The sequence below is a fragment of the Colias philodice genome, chromosome 1 (genome assembly GCF_061535455.1).
Source record: "Colias philodice isolate Cphi_HAF_F1 chromosome 1, ilColPhil1 Martin Lab GWU primary, whole genome shotgun sequence".
Classification (NCBI taxonomy): Eukaryota; Metazoa; Arthropoda; class Insecta; order Lepidoptera; family Pieridae; genus Colias; species Colias philodice.
The window spans coordinates 3247544-3267382 of NC_143086.1; the positions used below are offsets into that span (position 1 = coordinate 3247544).

The 19839-nt window shown below is 32.3% G+C and overlaps 1 protein-coding gene across 2 annotated transcripts; it reads right to left on the reverse strand.

Annotated features, from left to right (window-relative positions):
- Positions 1-3637: 3637 nt before the first annotated feature.
- LOC149491054 (lysosomal proton-coupled steroid conjugate and bile acid symporter SLC46A3) lies at positions 3638-18701 on the reverse strand. 2 transcript variants are annotated; one of them, XM_089698869.1, is made up of 9 exons: positions 18474-18699; positions 17414-17608; positions 12885-13059; positions 9346-9531; positions 7852-8142; positions 7308-7462; positions 6046-6214; positions 4327-4486; positions 3641-3808 (listed from the first exon to the last, which is right to left on the reverse strand). In XM_089698869.1, the coding sequence occupies exons 1-9, from the start codon at positions 18507-18509 to the stop codon at positions 3724-3726; spliced, it is 1452 nt and encodes a 483-aa protein (XP_089554995.1). In that variant the 5' UTR covers positions 18510-18699; the 3' UTR covers positions 3641-3723. The 2 variants fall into 2 exon arrangements, with proteins under 2 accessions (XP_089555066.1, XP_089554995.1); XM_089698940.1 differs by lacking the exon at positions 17414-17608 and having other exon boundaries at positions 3638-3808; positions 18474-18701.
- Between the last annotated feature and the right edge of the window lie 1138 nt (positions 18702-19839).

Consider the following 19839-nt stretch of genomic DNA (forward strand, 5'->3'; position numbering starts at 1 on the left):
TGAATGCTGTTTTATTTTAAGCCCCAAGAGTCACATTACTCCCTATCGATCGAATAATTTAATAAGTACTTAATTATTGGAAAACCAAAAAACTTAACTGATTATAGTTTAAATAAAAGACGTATTTTTGCTAACTTTTATAATAAAGACTACACTGTACACTCATAAAACATCTTTTTTTTTGCTATAGAACTTTTTTAATAAATATAATGATAAACTGTCCACAATCCTCTTAACACTAAGGGGTAAAAAAGTGATGAGTTTTTTCAATTATTGGCCTTATAATTTATATTCTCAATAAAAAAAAAATAAGGACAGTTAAATTATTGAAAGGTCGCAGTCTGATACCAAGATGATATCTACTTAATCTCAGAACATTCGTTGCCCTGTCCATTTACTCATACCTACACCACCTACACATAAAAATGAACTGAACAGAGCCCGTTACACCTAACTTTTTTATTTTGTCAGAGGCAAGCAAAGGGGCAGGTGGGCCACCTGATGTTAAGTGGTCACCACCGCCCATAGACACTTGTAACACTAGAAGTGTTACAGGTGCTAACTGAAGAGTTGAATTATATTCATAAAACAGGATAATTAATATTCTTAATTAATATGAGACAAACAGAAACTTATGTAGCATTCAAAATGGCTGTTTTACGGTAAATATACCGAATAATTTCAATCTTATAAAGGGTTGAACCTTGGTTGAAAGTTGTCAGAAATTGTCTATTTGCTATTTGGTTAAATCTGCATTCCCTACTGGCTACTACCACAGTGTAATATACATAATACTACCAAGCTACTACTATGGTTGTTTCATGTGACGTGTGTACGGCTATAAGTCATCTTGGTAACCCCTCGGGACTAATAATTAAATATAGGAACATCTGAGGAACAAATAAAACAAAATATGTCATTCATAGTGAAGTTTTAATACATTCGTTGTAAAGCATAGTAGGAACGTAACATCACAATATAAAAACTGGAATAAGTACACAACCACAAAGTAAACATTAAAAGAAAAAAAAGACGTGTGGCACTCGGGGACTGCCGCGGTAAAGCTATTGCATGCTATGCCTTCAAGCCACACCTCCGCGCCCGTTGGAGTGGGGAGCGTGAGGTTTTTCGTTACTAAATTTCTGGATTCGGTCCCCGCGCTCAAGGCCTGCGATAGAAGCTATGCAATAGCTTAATAAAAGAACATGTTTATAAGAGACTGTATACATGATACTATAAAACCATAGTTACATTATGCATATTATCTATGTTTGAAAAATATTTTCACGTACATAGTTGAAAATAAGTTATAATATAAAAAAATAAGACATGATCCGACAGTGTATCGATAAGTCATCTGCGTCACTACTACATTCAATTTCTGATATAAAAATGCATCAAATGCGCAATTTTTTCAAAATACACCTTCATTCCGTACCACCAATTTTTCCCAGTCTTACCATTTTATATATGTTGTGCAAAAATAAGTAACAATTTGATGAATATTACACTCATTACATTAAAACCTTAATACTAAATTCTTTGTTTTAAGGACGCGTTCTCAAATAAGCTATCGTTCGGAACATTTTTTGAGAAACTATATCAAACAAAACTAACAATTGCCACAAATTTTCTTTCATAATCACGAGACAATTTGGTTTCAAATGTTGATATATGATGTCGGAAACGGGAAAACGATTATCCGTTACCTCTTCACTCAAAATTGACGATATCGGGATTAATTCGGGAACATTTATCAATTTCTATGTACATAATTTTGTTAAAATGCCCCATATAAGTAAGATATAAACCGGTAAAAAATTAAGATTTTTTTACAAATACTCTTAGACGTGATTAAGAACGAATTGTCTTATTTTCACTAATTTAGCTGGTGCACATTCGTTTAAACGTGTGGCATATATGTGTGATATGTGATCGCATTGCATATTATAATATATCCTATAATAATGTCCTATAATATTATTTATATATTTATAATCTTCTTAGGAAAACGCGTCCTTAAAACAAAGACACTATTAAATTAATGGAATTTTTAATCATTATCTATTCCATACTTAATTAGATTTCATTACGTTTTATAATGTTTCAGCACACGGTGAATTGCCGTACTATGCGATTCAAATAGGAATAGGATCGATACATCGCCATTTCGTGACGTCATAGGTGTAAATATCGAATCAAATGTAAACACGCTTGTATTTAAATTTTATATAAAAGTCCGACAAAATAAAATCTTTATTGAGATGCAAAATAATAATTTCCAAGTACCTAGTACATATTTTTCAAATGACTTTTATACGTAGTTTACGCATAAAGGTCATCGACGTTCCTATTCTCAGTTGGATCGCATAGTACAATACTTATACTAATTTATAATAATATATTACTATAAACTTAACTCTAAATAACTGCCAATTTGGAGAACTTAGCTTTAACTTAGCTTAAACAAAGAAGCGGCTAAATTTCACAAAATAAGCTTCTATTTTATTGTAGTTAATAATAACATTAACAAAATAACTTGCAACGGAATACACCAGCGATCGTTTAACGAAATAATACAAATACATAATTGTGTAATTCGATGATTTCATACAAATATGTATACAAATTTATTGTAAGTTCGATTTTGACATAAAAATGCATATCTCGATAAAAGTATATAATAATGTTTTGCTTATCCTATTAATCTATGTAAAATCTTAATTTCTTTTATTTTTAGCTAGTAACTATTCGAGTTACATTCGATTGGATTTAATGAAAATTAACTTATGTAAAAACTTAACAGAAAATATTATTTAAAGATCAAATTCATAGAAGGTAAATCTTTGAACTAATTATTCGAGCTTTTTTTGTTATTTGTATTTTCGGAGAAACAATAAGGTTTAAGTTAAAACAATAAAAATTAAATATATATGATAATATCAGAATTTATATGATAGTAGCCCACAATTCATATCTTACACTAAATTATATAAGACTGTTTGAAAGAGAGTTTGAGCAATTATATTATAAGTAAAAAGGTGTAATGACGTCGAAATGTGGCAAATTAGCCACATTTTACTTCATTTATCTCTTTTACGGTAACAATAATTGAATCATGCCATCTTACTTTGACGTCTAATCGTGTGTGCGTTAGTGTGCCGTTTTTAAGGATTGAATGTTGTGTTGGTAACTTATCTACACTATTGTTCTTTTAATATCATTTATGTTAACTTTAATATTAATCTAATTTTATTAATATTAGGGCCGATTTTTCAATGCTTGGATAAAACTTATCCGTCCAATAAAGTATTACACGATAATATTAAAATGTCACGTAAACTGTCAAATACGGGCAATTAGAATACGTTTTTAAAATGGTAGTTTTATACATTATTCGACGAATAAGTTTTAACCAAGGATTGAAAAATCAGCCCTAATGATCAATCGCTTATCAAAACTAGTTAGTAGTATAATTTTCAAAATGTAGAAATTAACACTATTTGTACTGTTCGATGTTCTAAATAAAGATTGAAAAAAACTGCACTTTAAAAAGCACACAGAAACGCAAACTACACTAACCTCTTGCGGCCTTGTAAAAAAGGCCAGTCTATTTTCTAAAGATTGCTATGTAACACAGTGAAATCATATTTAAATATATAAGTAAATAAAATAATATTTCCAATAATAATGTCTCTAACAAACAGTCCATAATATACTTCCTCATCCCGTACTCTCCGACATGCGCCTTTCATCTTGTTCCAATTGACTTTCAATTCGGCGTCCTTTTAGCAATACGTCCATTGTCCTGAAAATGAAATTTAAACATTTATTAGACAATACAATTTTATTATTTCACCTAAATATTGCATATTAAATGGAAGTTTAAGGAAATTTTCATTTAGAAATCCACGTTCGTGTCTTATTGTAAATTATAAAATGTAGTAAAACGGACAAAGTACCCTTAAATACAATATCATTGAAATAAATGCTATGCACTAAAATAAACAATAGCTTTCTAGAAGAATTTGACACTTTATTTTATGGCAGTTATGTTCAAAGACTATTCTATCGCTTATGAAACTCTGCCTAATACACGCGCGGGCAGACTTTCGCTTCGGACAACATTTTTGTAACCTTACTGAAAAACCTTAATTTTCTTTTTTTTTCCAATACATTGGTTGCTCGGGTTGCCTGGAAGAAATTGCTTGAAGCAATAAAGCCGCCCTTTGCATCAAATGTCCTGTCTGTGTGTGTGAAATTTGTATTTGTTTTGTATGCAATAAATTATAAATAAATAAATAAATAAATAAGAAAAATACTCACAAAGCCAAAACAAAAACCACCGCCTGCGTGCACACGGTCAGGTAGAATATCGAGTTGATGTGCCGCGAGTCGAGCGTCGCCTTGTAAAGCTGCGAGTACACTATCGACGCGAACATTCCCACCGCGTTCTCCATTACTGATAGAAACGCGAACGCGACACCTGGTGACAAAAGATGATTGATTTTTGAAGTGCAAAGTCTTAAGGCGCGATAAGAGTAAAATTTCAAGTTCGCGTCATACCAATACCGTCATGTCATGGAGCTAGGCGACGATTTTGGTATCTTTGAATCTTTTTTTTATTATTTATTATTTATTGAAATTATTCTTACAAATTATTACAATAACTTAACAAAACTGCACATGCAGTTTGTCTGTGGGATCAAGCCTATAACTAAATCTTAATATATATAAATCTCGTGTCACAATGTTTGTCCTCAATGGACTCCTTAACCACTTAACCGATTATAATAAAATTCGCACACCATGTGCAGTTCGATCCAACTTGAGAGATAGGTTAGGTTTTATCCCGGAAATCCCACGGGAAAGGGGGTTTTCTCTGAAAACGCGGGCGAAGCCGCGGGCGTAAAGCTAGTATATTACATATCTATATATCTATCTATAACTAAATATATTATATCATATTATTATCTGTTATAAAATATAGTATTAAGTATATTTTATTGTCAAAGAAGTTCCAGTTCCGATACATGTGCTCGCAAGGGCTCTTTTACTTCAAAATAAGCGGTATCAAAATTCGAAACCGAACAATATATATACATTTTTGAAAATCATTGCGTTTTCATTTTATACTCATAACTAGCATTCCGCCTGCGGCTTCGCCCGCGTTTTCAAAAAAACACCCGCATAGTTCCCGTTCCCGTGGGATTTCCGGGATAAAACCTAGCCTATGTCACTCAGAAATGATGTAGCTTTCCAACAGTGAAAGAATTTTTCAAATCTGCCAAGTAGTTTCGGAGCCTATTCAATTCATACAAACAAACAAACAAACAAAAAATCAAACCTTTCCTCTTTATAATATTTACTCATAATGTGGCAACATCAGGTCTCTTAAAAAACCTGTAACGAACTACACGTGTACATTGTTTATTCCTGATTTAGAAAAACTAAATGAAAACTAAAACGAATGAGTGTTATCAATAGCAGGAGCGGTAATATGAAGGTTGCCTGGCAGAGATGGCTTTGAGCCATAAGGCCACATTTTGAATGGCTTTGTTTTACTTTTATTTTATAAGATTGTTTTACAATAAAGAGGAAATAGGCGTCATTTGGGAACAGAATTCCTGAGTGGTGTCCCTGTTCAGCATACAGAATCACACCTTATTAATATTAATATTTTATATCGTAATTTCACTTTGTTTTTCTATTTAATTTATGTTTTTTTTTTAAGTCTTTATGTGTGTGTTGAATTAAATGTCTTTTCTTTCTTCTTAAATATTATATTTTATATGTCCAACTAGATTTCCGCCCGCGGCTTCGCCCGCGTTTTCAAAGGAAAACCCGCATAGTTCCCGTTCCCGTGGGATTTCCGGGATACAACCTATCCTATTTTTGATGTATAAGATATTATTCTGATGTATAAGCTATATTGTGGTAAAGTTTCATTCAAATCCATTCAGTAGTTTTTACGTGAAAGAGTAACAAACATCCATACATCCATACTTATAAAACTTTCGCCTTTATAATAGTAGTAGGATATACCTCTTTCGCTCGGGGTTAGCACCTTACTGGCCATAGAGCGCACGAGCGACACGACGCAGGGCCCGAGCGCGGCCGCACTAGCGCCGACATACATGAGCTGCCCGCTTGTTGCTTGTGCGTATATCAAGTGCCCGCCCATGTGCGCTAGAGCACCCAACATCACTATTATCTGAAAGTGTGTATTTATTTGTTGAAATAACGTAAAATTATGAATTACTAGCATTCCGCCCGCGGCTTCGCCCGCGTTTTCAAAGAAAAACCCGCAGATTTTTTCGTACTTCTAAAATCAGCATTTAAGGCTAGTCAAATTGTAGGGAATGAACGCTCTTATTTATTATTATTTCTTCTTTTCTTTAACCTTATATTTGTACATTTAAGTTTTAAGTTGGTACATGAATAAATTATTTCTTTCTTTATAAAACGTAGGCGTACAGAAGTTACGCCTCTGCAAATTGATTGTACTTCAATAAATGAAATTTTTAATATTCCATTAACTACTTAATACGTGTAGAAGTTCTAATTATGTATATAAAAATTGCCAGTGTACTATAAAGTGGGCGGAGAAGGAACAAGCGACAATACATACCATAATATACGTAACGTAACTATATACTATATTGGTTTTAGTGTGTAAGTATGTCAATAAGAAGGGAAACGACGAGCGATATGATAGCTTGACTTTGAATCGTCGAATTCAAAATAGACTTATTGTAAGTATTAAAAAAATTGAAGTAATAAAAGCCTGTACGACATGTTAGCCAAGTAGTACTAGCCAACATTTATACAATGTACGAATGTTTACCCTCATATAGTGATAAATATTTGTTTCTATTTTTCATTTTTTTTGTCAATGTAATTTTAGTTTATAAGTAAGTACATATATAATTTTTAAATTGTTTAGTTTTAAGAATTGTAATAATTTCCTGAATAAATGATAAATAAATAAATAAATATGGACTTATGGATGGGTTTGCAAACTCGTGCGAATGTGCGTGACCAGCACTATGATAAAACGATGAATTTTCAGAATTTGTTGTGGCATTTCTTTATTGCCACAATGCGTTGTTAGTTATTTTGTCGCTCAACGATTACTCACTGATTACTCATATAGAATTATACTTTGAAGCCATATTTATCGATTTGTAATAATAAAAATAACAATACAAATGTCTAACTTGATTTTTTTAAATCTTTGTTTAAGTTAGTTTATTTGTACATATTAAAGAGAATAATTAATTTATATATAGATATAAAATACACACCGTATCCCTCCATTCCAGTACTTTTGTCATAAGCGGTATTCCGAAGAGAGTAAAGATCACGTAGCAAGTGTTTAAATACGTTTTGAAGTTGCTGTAGTTTGTCGAGTCCCATTTGAATACTTTTGAAGTGTACAGATATAACACGGCCTTTTCATCTGAGAAATTATATAAATGTTAATAGTAATATGATTTATACGTGTGTTTTAATTTGTTTTTATTCAAATAGGGAAAATAAGTCTTGTACTACATATTTTAAGAAAAACCTTTAAATGTACACTTGGTAATACCCGAATTATAATATTTTGAAATACAAATACTTATATTCATGATTATATTTTTATTAACAACATTTTTGAAGTGCAACTTCTTTAGCGCGTCGAGAGTAAAATTTCAAGGTCGAATCATGGCAATACTGTCACGTCATGGACTAAGGCGACGAATTTGATATCTTTGAATCTTGCCAAAGAAGTTTCACTTTTGATACGTGCGCTCGGCACACACGCTTTGTATTACACTATAATTTAAGATAAAAAATGATACCCACCACGTTGAAACGTATAAAACGCCATAGAAATAAGCAGAAACCATAAGAACATCCTCTTATTATTGGGCCTGTGTTTCGTCAGCGTAACAAACGTTTGTTTTATATTATTTAAGTCAAAGAAATCCTTCAAAGGGTTCTTAATTCCGGCATCTCTTAGTGACACTTGTTCGCTTCGAGTTTGCCATTTTAGGAAGAAAATACAGTGCAGTGTTGCTAACGCCATGAGACATGAGTTGATAGCGAACATGGCTGTGAAGGAGCGGTTTACCAGCTTCGTGTATATTAGGTTACCTGGAAATATATATATTAATTATATTAATAAACTAGCGGTCCGCCCCGGCTTCGCCCGTGGTACATAATATTTACGTTTTCTCTACATAAGAACCATCCTCGTACTTCAAGGAATATAATAAAAAAAGAATTATCGAAATCGGTTCAGCCGTTCTCGAGTTATGCGCTTAGGTACCAACACATTTTGCGATTCATTTTTATATATAAGACTAGCGGTCCGCCCCGGCTTCGCCCGTGGTACCTACATGATTAAACTATCCTATCTCTCAAGTTGGATCGAACTGCACATGGTGTGCGAATTTTATTATAATCGGTTAAGTGGTTTAGGAGTCCATTGAGGACAAACATTGTGACACGAGATTTATATATATTAAGATAATTTGTGGCATGAAAGTAGTAGTTATGCTAGTTTGTGCGTTTTGTGATTTGTCCGATTTTTTTATTATAATTGGAAGCTATTTTGCTGTAAACAAAAAATAATATACATATATATATTCTCCTTAAAAGTAGTATAGACTCAGGGCCAGAATTTGTCATTTACTTTAACAAAGGTAGTTAATTATGTATGATAATTTATAATTAACTTCCTTTTGTCTTTTTATTTCATTCATTTTTATATGGTAGTTAGGAATAACATTTCTAAATGCTGTTTTACATACATCGCTAAAACATAAAAAAATGTATGACTCAGATAACCTCAATACAATGATAAATGCGGTATAGAAGTATTTTACCATAAGTAATTAATTCTATTCGATAACAAAGTTCAAGCGATGTACTTATGAGATTTATTACATGATAGTATTTGTTTGTATTGATAAAAGTGGAGCTATGGATCCTAGTATTTAGACATAGATCTTGTCCTAGGTTTTTTCGAATTAATTTCAATGGAGAAATATTTTGAGATGAACCTAGACTTAATGTCTGTATTTTGCATATAAATGTGTAAACAACTAGCGACAAATAGGAAATTTCTATCGCGGCATTCCTGCGTCTCACGTCTTATTTACTAAGTAAATGACGTCGCGTGTATAAATACTAACAATACATAACTAAACTATTTTTAATAAACGATAACACGTTAAGAAACATATCAGTAGGTATTTATTCACGTCATTGTCAGTATTTATACAAAACCCATTAGACTATAAGCCAATTTTCGCGGTAAAATCATTCCCCTTTTAAGCGCAGTCGGTTACTCACCCAGTGCTATCCCCGTAGGCATAGTGCTCAAGTACACAGCGTCCAACACGCCGACGCGCAGGGTTCGATTCTTGACCGAGGACACGTCGGCCAAGTACGCGAAGCAGCCCGCGAATATGGCCAAGTCCGAGCCGGTCAGTGCAGAAGGGAAAGCCGCGAAGTATATTATGTATTCTACGGGCCAAGCTGGAAGGAAAAATTTGTATATTAGATAAGGGAATAATGGAGAAATATAATTTAAAGAGAAATGTAAGCAAGCGTACAGAGCAAGTTGATTTTAATTTCGCTTTTTATAATATTTTGTTACATTATAAATTGAAATTGAAATAGATCGCATTATTTAGTATGGCCATGAGTACGCGGTTTCGCTACTTAAAAATATATATACAGTAAATAGTTCATGGAAGCCCCTTGCATTGATCTTTGTCCATTGTTGGAACGCAACATTACAATTCTAATTTAATGTTTTCACAGAAAATTAGTAAATTTAAAATAATTTGTAGCTATTTTCTATTTTTTCATAGGTACACATAGTATTGCATTGGCTTGAAATTATTTTTCTCCATCGCCACATCATCATAATCATTCAATTAAAATTCATTCGCATTGGTGCATAAAATCATGATTGCATAAGAATTAAAATTAAAAAGAGTAAACTATTCTTTCTACCTCTTGAATTATTATAATATCGAAGATCTTGTAACTAGCATAATATTATGAGTTGCCAAAACATACCTACGTGATTAGCAAATTATTATAATTGTAGCTATATCATCTAAATTTAATCTAGTAATTAGGAATGTATATTGCGTATCGAAAATCTAATTGTTTAAAAAAATAAAATCTCAAGATTGGTAAATTATATCCTTCTTTAGTATTAATAATTATTTTTCAAAGAGCATTGAAACCTATAAATACACATTGCAAAAGAAGGTTCCAAAAAGAGCTCTGCTTAATCGTTACAACAATAATTTACACAAAAGTTAAAATTTAAATACTACGAAAATTAATTTATAACAAGTATTCGCCGTGAAATATCGCAAGCATTTTATATTCATGGCTTATTTGCAAGGCATTATCTTATCGAAGTCTAGACAGGTAGAAAGACAAGCAACCGTCACTATCAAATGTAATATATTCATGGGAGTTAAAACTTAATCTTATTTTAATATTATTATTTACTAGGATTCCACCCGCGGCTTTACCCGCGCAGTCAAAGAAAAACCCGCTTAGTTCCCGTTCCCGTGGGATTTCCGGGATTGCGTCATTTTCCCGGGATAAAAAGTAGCCTATGTCTTTTCTCGGGTATCAAAATATTTCCATACCAAATTTCATGAAAATTGGTTCAGTAGTTTAGGCGTGATTGAGTACTAGCGCGAACGGTCCACACATCAATAGGTGAAATTTTTTTTGAAATCAGTTCAGTTGTTCCCGAAATTAGCACGTTCAAACAAGCAAACTGTTCAGCGTTATATTATAAGTAAAGTATACATTAGAAAAACTTTAAAATAAATAACAATCGCAAGTGCAAAATCATTTAAAAAAGTAGATACTTAATTGTGCATAATGATACATACATAGCAGTCGCACACACATACACATACATTTATCATTATAACGTAAAATTTTTCCACAAACAAACAAAACTTTGAGATAATAAATACAATTTGACCTATTATTGATCTATGATATATTTTATTTCTTATTATATTCGCATTTGCATACTGTAAGTTTGTCTACAAAGAATTGTATATTACATATTTATTTATATAAGAACGAATGAATAATAACATCTATTCAGACATCAAACCAATTTAATTCTATTGAAAGCCGAAAGCTGAAGCCTCTAAAAAACTTGAAAAAATAATTAATTGGATATATTTCTTAGAAGTCATTTTCAATTAATTATTTTTCGGGATCGTTCACTGACAGAGGCTTAAAAAGTATATGAAATAACGTTTATTAAAACAGCCCATAGACGAATACTTAGCTATTATATTACTTCTAGCTTTTCGCCCGCGGCTTCGCCCGCGTTTTCAAAGAAAAACCCGCATAGTTCACGTTCCCGTGGGATTTTTTGGATAATACCTATCCTATGCGTTAATCCAAGTTACCCATATGTGTGCTTAATTTCATTGTAATCGGTTCAGTAGTATTTGCGTGAAAGAGTAACAAACACACACATACACAAACTTTCGCATTTATAATATGTATGTAAGTAGGATAGGTTTAAATTAATCATATAAAGTAGTGTCCGACCGAACTTTCGGTTTCGGTTTCGGTTTCGGCCGAGTTTCGGCCAAAAATCAAGTTTCGGCCACAGTTTCGGTTTCGGCCAAAATCGGCCGAAACTTTTGCCGAAACCGAAACTTATTTCGCAAGTTCAGTGAACTTAGTTCACACACGTTCACGCTCGCCTAACTTCGTTTTCCTCGGCAACGCTTTGACGGACGCTGTCAAAGCGTTGGTGGAAACAATTTTTGAGATTGGAACTGGGTGTAATAGTAATTAATAATTATTATTTTTATATAAGAGGTACCTAAAAGAGACTGATTATTCTTCTAAGTACAAATACCAATCCAAAGTATTAAATACTCTTTAATAAAGAGAAAGATCTCAAAATACCAAAACTTAGTATTTAAAGTAACAGTAACAATTATTGATTTGATTTAGATGACTGATTTTACTGAGAACTTAATTTGAAAAAATAATAAAAATTAAAATTGTTATTATTAATATTTTAAAAATATTATTTTTTTATTTTATATTAAATAAATGATTACAACAAATTTAATATACTGTGTTTTCATTTCATGCCCTAATTAATGCAAAATAATAGGTAAAATGCACCAAAGTTCAGTATTTTTAGAAATTTCATACTTGACCACGTGAGTTTCGGTTTCGGTTTCGGTTTCGGCCGAAACTGAAGTCACGGCCGAACATTCGGTTTCGGTTTCGGTTTCGGCCTGGAAACCAGTTTCGGTCGGACACTAATATAAAGTAAGATATAGAAAATAAATTAACAGATCAAGGCAGATATCTCATATACAGATAGCATGTTTACCAACACTTAATCAATATAATATTATAATCTTTGCATGTAGTTATTATATGAAGATTACACTTGTACTTAATGTTTAGTTTCACCTATCTTTATTATATTACTTCTAATAATAAACGTATGTAGTTAATTAATAGTTACATTGTAATGAATATTTCTATCATCTTAACGATATTATAAAGATAGAGATGCTCATGATATATATAATATATAGCTTTAGTAATAGACTATTCGAGAAGCAAGGGCCTTGTCGCGAAGTTTTATAAATGAAATAAACTATCATGGATATTGCCCTAACTCCTTAAGAAGTTCTAATAAATAAATCTTTAGTCAGTGTACTTAAAACATTGAAGAGGCGAAAGATCGGTTTATATACAGAAAGTTTTTATGTATACAAATATAAGATGTGTTTGATCAAAAATTGATCGATAGATGATAACAAGTACAGCTCAACACACACACAAACCAAAATACTTACAATTAGTAGTAATAAACGTGATCATAACAGAGAAGTACAGTTTCCCGATAAGGCCGGCCAGTATGATGATCTTCCTGCCTCGCTTGTCACTGTACGAGCCAAGGAAGAAAGCCAGGAGGAGAGGAACTATGTGGCCCGCTACCCCGTTCCATTGGTGGAACACTGAAGCTGTTACCTGGAATATATTTTTATATTATAAATGTGAAAGTTTGTATGGAATATGGATGTATGGATGTTTGTTACTCTTTCACGCAAAAACTACTGAAACGATTACAATGAATTTTAGCACACATATAGAGGGTTTACTTGGATTAACACATAGGATATGTTTTATCCCGGAAATCCCACGGGAACGGGAACTATGCGGGTTTATCTTTGAAAATGCGGGCGAAGCCGCGGGCGGAAAGCTAGTATTTTACTATAATATGGACTGTACTAAATCCTCGTAATATTATCGTCATTATATTTTAATGGCAAAAGTACGAGAGAATGTACGAGGTATGTTTGTGACTGTTTCACGCGAAAACCACCGAACCGATTTTGATGATACTTGGCAGTGATGTAGATTATATGTACCAGAATTACACATCAGCTAGTTCAAACTTTAGTGTCTTATACGAGCATACATTTAGAAATTGAACACTTATTATTTCATCATGTTAATTATTCCGACTTTAAAGAGTTTAAACTATATTTAAAACAATGCTTAGGTAGCACTAAGCAGTGCCAATGAAAAATTTTTCATTATATAAACACTTAAAAAAAGAAGTAAATAGAAGTTTATGCTCGATATTTTTGCATTATAATTCAAAGGGTAACTCAAAGGGTAAAGGGTACTTCAATTTAATTCCTTCCTGTTTATTCTATAGTTTTAGTCACTATAAAATTTGCAAACAACCATAAAAGGGCCATATCATAATAATTGTAATACTAACACTAGAATAAGATTTTACTAATAGTATATGGGCTATGTGGCCTGAAATAAATGAAGTTTATTTATTATTATTTATATCAATTGTTTATCACGGGAGGGGAGAATAAGCACAAACCTTGACCTCTGAAGATTATAAAACCGCCAAATAAATAGTCAAAAGTCCATCTTTTAGTAAATATTTTATGTGACGGTCAGCATGTACTGTATATATTATGTATTATGCATGTATATGTTAATACTTAACAAATTCTCAGTTATCCTTTTTATTAAAATTCTCATTTATCTAGTTATATCACTACATAGTATAAAACAAAGTCGCTTTCCCTGTCCCTATGTCCCTATGTCCCTATGTCCCTTTGTACGCTTAAATCTTTGAAACTACGCAACGGATTTTGATGCGGTTTTTTTTAATAGATAGAGTGATTCAAGAGGAAGGTTTATATGTATAATAAGATCCATTAAGTAGTGGAGAAGTACTGTTATTTTTGAGGTTTCTAATGTGATGTCGTAAAAAATTACATTTATTCCGCTTACATTGCAAACGCAGGTTGAACCCTACGAGTTTTATCAAAATAATGTACTAAGTATTATACACATTGAAAAGGTCTACAGAAAAGTCCGCGATGGTATATGTCTATCTCTTATGGATAACCCACAATAACTTTTTTTTGTCATTTACTTTTTACGACAAATAATGGCTAATTTTCGAAGCGATTTTAACCAATACAGCATTAATCCTTAACCAATTAAATACCATGGAAACATTGTTCATTTAATATAGATCTATATGGCCCTTTACACCGTATGATTTAAGTGAATATTTTCGAAGATATTACAGATTTAAAAATTGCAGGACGTAGCGTTTGCGGCCGCCCGGCTATGTATTTTATACCCGTGCGATGCCGGAGGCCGGAGCGGGCCGCTATATTTTTATACCTATACAACGGTCACAATTTTTCTGTAGTGTATTTAGTATCAGCATTGCACCCGTGCGAAGCCGGGGCGGGTCGCTAGTGTATATATAAAAATGAAACCCGTTTTCCTTGGTCACGGCATCACGCGTGAACGGGTGGACCGATTTCGATAATTCTTTTTTATAATATTCCTTGAAGTACGATAGTTCTTATGGAAAGAAAACATAAACAAGTACCACGGGCGAAGCCGGGGCGGACCGCTAGTACTTAATATTTATCCGTCTTAATCAACAAATGCAATTTAGATGTTGAGTTTTCAATTTCAGTTCACAATTTTTCCGTAATTTAGTTATATAAAATATTTGAATTTCTTGAGAATTTTGTTAAGTCTGGTTATCGATATCTAAAGACACTTTCGAGTGGTTTTCTGATAAAATTGTCATATAAAGACGACATCTGAATGCGGAAAAGATGAAATGGCTAATAGACGAGATTATGTAGCTAGGAAATTGTTTATCTGATTGAAGAAGAAATATTAATCTATATGTATATTATAGAATCTATACTAAGCGTAAAAACCGGCCAAGTGCGAGTCAGACTCGCGCACCGAGGGTTCCGTACAATTTAAGGTTTTCGGAATTTTTCCTTTATGTGTGCTATAAAACGTTGCTTCATGCCAAATTTCAAGATTCTAGGTCGACTGGAAGTACCCTTTAGGTTTTGATTCCCTTGCGAGTTTCAAAATATGCAGCTTAAATTGCTGTATCTTTTGATTGCGTTGACATAGAAGTTTGATTTTTTCACAGCTTCAAGGGACAGTAGACCTGAGTAATTGATATAAATTTCAGCTTCATACCTCCACGCGTTCCTGAGAAAAAGGGTCTTGACAGACGGACGGACGGACAGACGGACAACAAAGTGATCCTATAAGGGTTCCGTTTTTTCCTTTTGAGGTACGGAACCCTAAATATAACAATATTTACATCTTTTAAATTGTGATACAAAATGATTGTGTCAAAACTGAAAATATATTGCACAATATATTTAATTACATAAAATACATGAAAATTCTTTTATAAAAACCAAACCGCCTTCATATTGTCAGATCTAAACTAAATTTAAATGGTACCACATGATGATCATCGATGATGGTTTTAAAAATATGTATGTACCTATTCAGCACGGGTACAAGAATAGGCTATATGATCAAAACATCCAAATCAAAACTAAACAATCATTTGTCGTTTTTAGGCACATCAAGGTAAAACTGACCGGTTAACAATTCTCAGAAAGGTTATAGCTAATTGACTCTAATAATTCTTACACTGACTTTGAAATGTCCTTTATTTGAGTGGGAATTTTGAGAACCTTATAATAAAAAGATTGAGCATTCAGATTTTATAAAATCTTTTGAATATAACTAATACTGCAAAATATTGTAGTCGAAATTGATTGATAAAAAAAACTACTATCATTATAAAAACATTTATTTTATCAATGGACATAGAAACCATCAACCATTTAAACATAAGCTTACATATGTATAGTTTACAATAGTAGAGAAAATATGGAATGTATTTAAATAAAAAAATGCACTACATATTGTATTAAATTGGTATATCTGTACTATTATACTATAAATTATAATACATATATTGTTACATTAAAAATAATTACAGTAATTAGATGCTATGGTATGTGAAAAACTACACTAATAGATATGATTTCATAACTGTGCATTACAAGTAATTTATATGTTAACTAGGTTTCCGCCCGCGGCTTCGCCCTCGCAGTCAAAGAAAAAAATTTTGTGTGGTTTTATGAAACCACGGTAAAAGTGAAACTGTTCGAACGGTTCCTGGCTACACTGCTTTGTGTAGCGCATGTCGCGTGTCGGTCGGCTGCCGAGTAGGTATACCTACTCGGCAGCCGCGATACACGCGACATACGCTACACAGACCAAAAAGTTTGAGACGATGTAATAAAAGTTTCACTTTAAAAACCCGCATAGTTGCCGTTCCCGTGGGATTTCCGGGATTGCGTCATTTTCCCGGGATAAAAGATAGCCTATGTCCTTTCTCAGGTATCAAAATATCTCCATACCAAATTTCATGAAAATTGGTTCAGTAGTTTAGGCGTGATTGAGTAACAGACAGACAGACAGAGTTACTTTCGCATTTATAATATTAATAATAGTATGGATATCCGATCCACAATACCACAGCAGTAAATAATCAGCTGATTTAACTTCAAGAAATTTATTCTTGTATCTATAATTATACATATTCTAATTTTCAATTGTATATTGTGTATCTCTATCTCTAAGATGTGATTAGATGAGATCGTAAAGTTAATCATTTAGTACCTTAATGCCCGATCTTTAGCACATTCCCTAAAAATTAATCCTACTTGATTGATGAAACCCCTTGCATACCAAGTTTCTCCTCAACCCTCAACTCCTGTTGGACTTAGGATGATGTTATATAGCCTTCCTCCATAAAAGGGTTTTATGGATTTTTCCAATCGGATCAGTAGTTCCTGAGATCAGCATGTTCAAACAAACAAACAAACTCTTCAGCTTTATAATATAGAAGTATAGATAGCTCATTTAAAGGAAGAAGATAGCCAGATACATAACATCTATCTTAGTTATTAAAGTTTTTAACACAAATATACCTTACCTGCACTTGCTTGTTGATGTCATCATATTCGCTTATATTGTAGCAGATGTCCTCACTATAGCCATGGTTCACAGTACATGCTCGAAACAAATAGAACGTCTGTTCTATCACATTGGTTATCATGAACGCCATCATGTAGAAGAACATGACAGGCTCCACTGTGATGTATGTGTACCATGGCTTCCTGGCTTCCACCTAAAAGGTTTGTTAAAGTAGGTTTTATATGTGTCAGTTTAAAAGATTGTATGTTAAAGTGAAACTTCTTTAGGCGCATTGAGAGTAAGGTAAACATTTTAGTATCTTTGAATTAGGGAAAGAAGTTTCACTTCTGACATGTCATTTGATCGCTACACACACTTTATTGTTTCTACTGATAGTATACATGTATATAATATAGTATTACAGAACAATTTAAATCTAATATATAAAATTGTGTTTGTAATTAAACTCCTCCGGAAGGGAGACTGATTTTTATGAAAATTTCTATGGATATGAGAATCAACCAGTGTCTATTTTTGATACTCCTAAATTATTATTAATGCAGAACAATGTTTGCCAGATCAGTTAGTCTTATGTATAACAATTCTATTGTTCATATTGTTTTATAATTTTCCTTATAAGATAAAGAAGTGCAGTATGTGTACTACAGTGATTTTAATGTGTTTTTATTGCATATTGTTGTATGCTTCTTATTGTATGTTATCTAGTATTAAGCACACTAACAATATGTAATGAAATTAATTATTCCATGATGAACTATAAATTATATATCCACATAATTTATCAATCCTTATCAATGAAAGGTTTTTTTTAGGCACATTAAAATATATAATAAATTAATTCAAATAAGTAATACTTAAATATTTGACAAAATTTAGGACAAATTAAAAAACATCATGAAATCGATACCTAATAACGTAGATCTCATGTAACCTACAATTGTATTATGCAAATTGCAATAGTACTTAGAATAGCAATTTAATGTTTATTTTAAAATTGGCTGGTTGATCTCAATATAGGGTTATCTTACATAATATTATTAAAAGTTGTAAGTATTTACCATATACGAAGATTCATCCGAATTTTTTACATCCATTTTTGTGTTTCAAATAAATAAATTAAATAAAACAAAACAAAAACATAACACAAAATAATTACAACATTTTGTTCCACTCGTTACTTCATTACAACAAAATTAAAGATTTTTATTATCAAGCCGACCCTACCACGCACATTGCCGCCACAATTCACACTTCACAATCACATTTTCCTCCGCACTTCGCATTTCGCTTCGCAATCAAATCGATACGCTGACAAGTGTGACAACTGACAGGACTTTTTTGATGTTGACAGACTATTAAAAACACATGTCGACAGATAAAAATATTAAATACTCTATCGAGGGTGTGATCGAGGGACTCTGTGGAGGGACTCTACTCGTCCGCCCGACTAAGAAAATAAACAACTTATGTAATATTATATTATACATTCGACAACCATGCAACTAGTACCCACACTTCACAGGATCACAAGTGAATTTTTCATTATTAATATTTTTGTAGCCGCTACTTCTAAGAACTTAGAGTTCTGACTTCTGCATTCTATTAAACACATTTTCATAGCTATACTTTTGTTTTCAAAGCGTACCTTACTAAAAATGAAAGACTTTTAAAAGCTAAAATATACATATTTAAATTTATTCACTTAAAAACTCGTTTCGGATTTATCTAAAGAATTATCTGTCAGCCACATAAGTTTTACGTTATCTGTCAAGTCTTTCATCGTTATTAAATTGGAGGGAAGATTATATTTAAATTTTTATTATTAATAATTTTAATATCAAGAATAAATACCTACAATATACTCATTTGACATTTCCTCATTTGTAATATTACAGCATTCTGCACAACATTTTCAATCCATTTATCGATTTTGTTTTACAGAAGAAGGTACGTTTCCGGCAATGTTTGCGGCACTTTGAAAAAACGATATGGATCTTTAGGACAATAGAAAGAAGTGGCCAATATTTCAATTTAAAGTACATTTCGTGTAAGTAGTACTTATGCAACCTATATTATTATTTGTAGGTACTCTTTAATATGAGGAAGATGCTTAGATCATTAAGTAAGGAAGATGGTAGGTAAGGTAGGTAATTATAAGGAAGGTATATTCGTAACTAGATGCGCTTCGCGGTTTCACCCGCGTGGCTCCGATCCTGTTGGCCGTAGCGTAATGATATATTATAGCCTATAGCCACAGACTAGAAATAATATACTTATATAAGGCTATAGCCTTCCTCGATAAATGGGCTATCTAACACCGAAAGAATTTTTCAAATCGGACCAGTAGTTCCTGCGATTAGCGCGTTCAAACAAACAAACTCTTCAACTTTATAATATTAGTATTGATGGTACATATAGATAGAT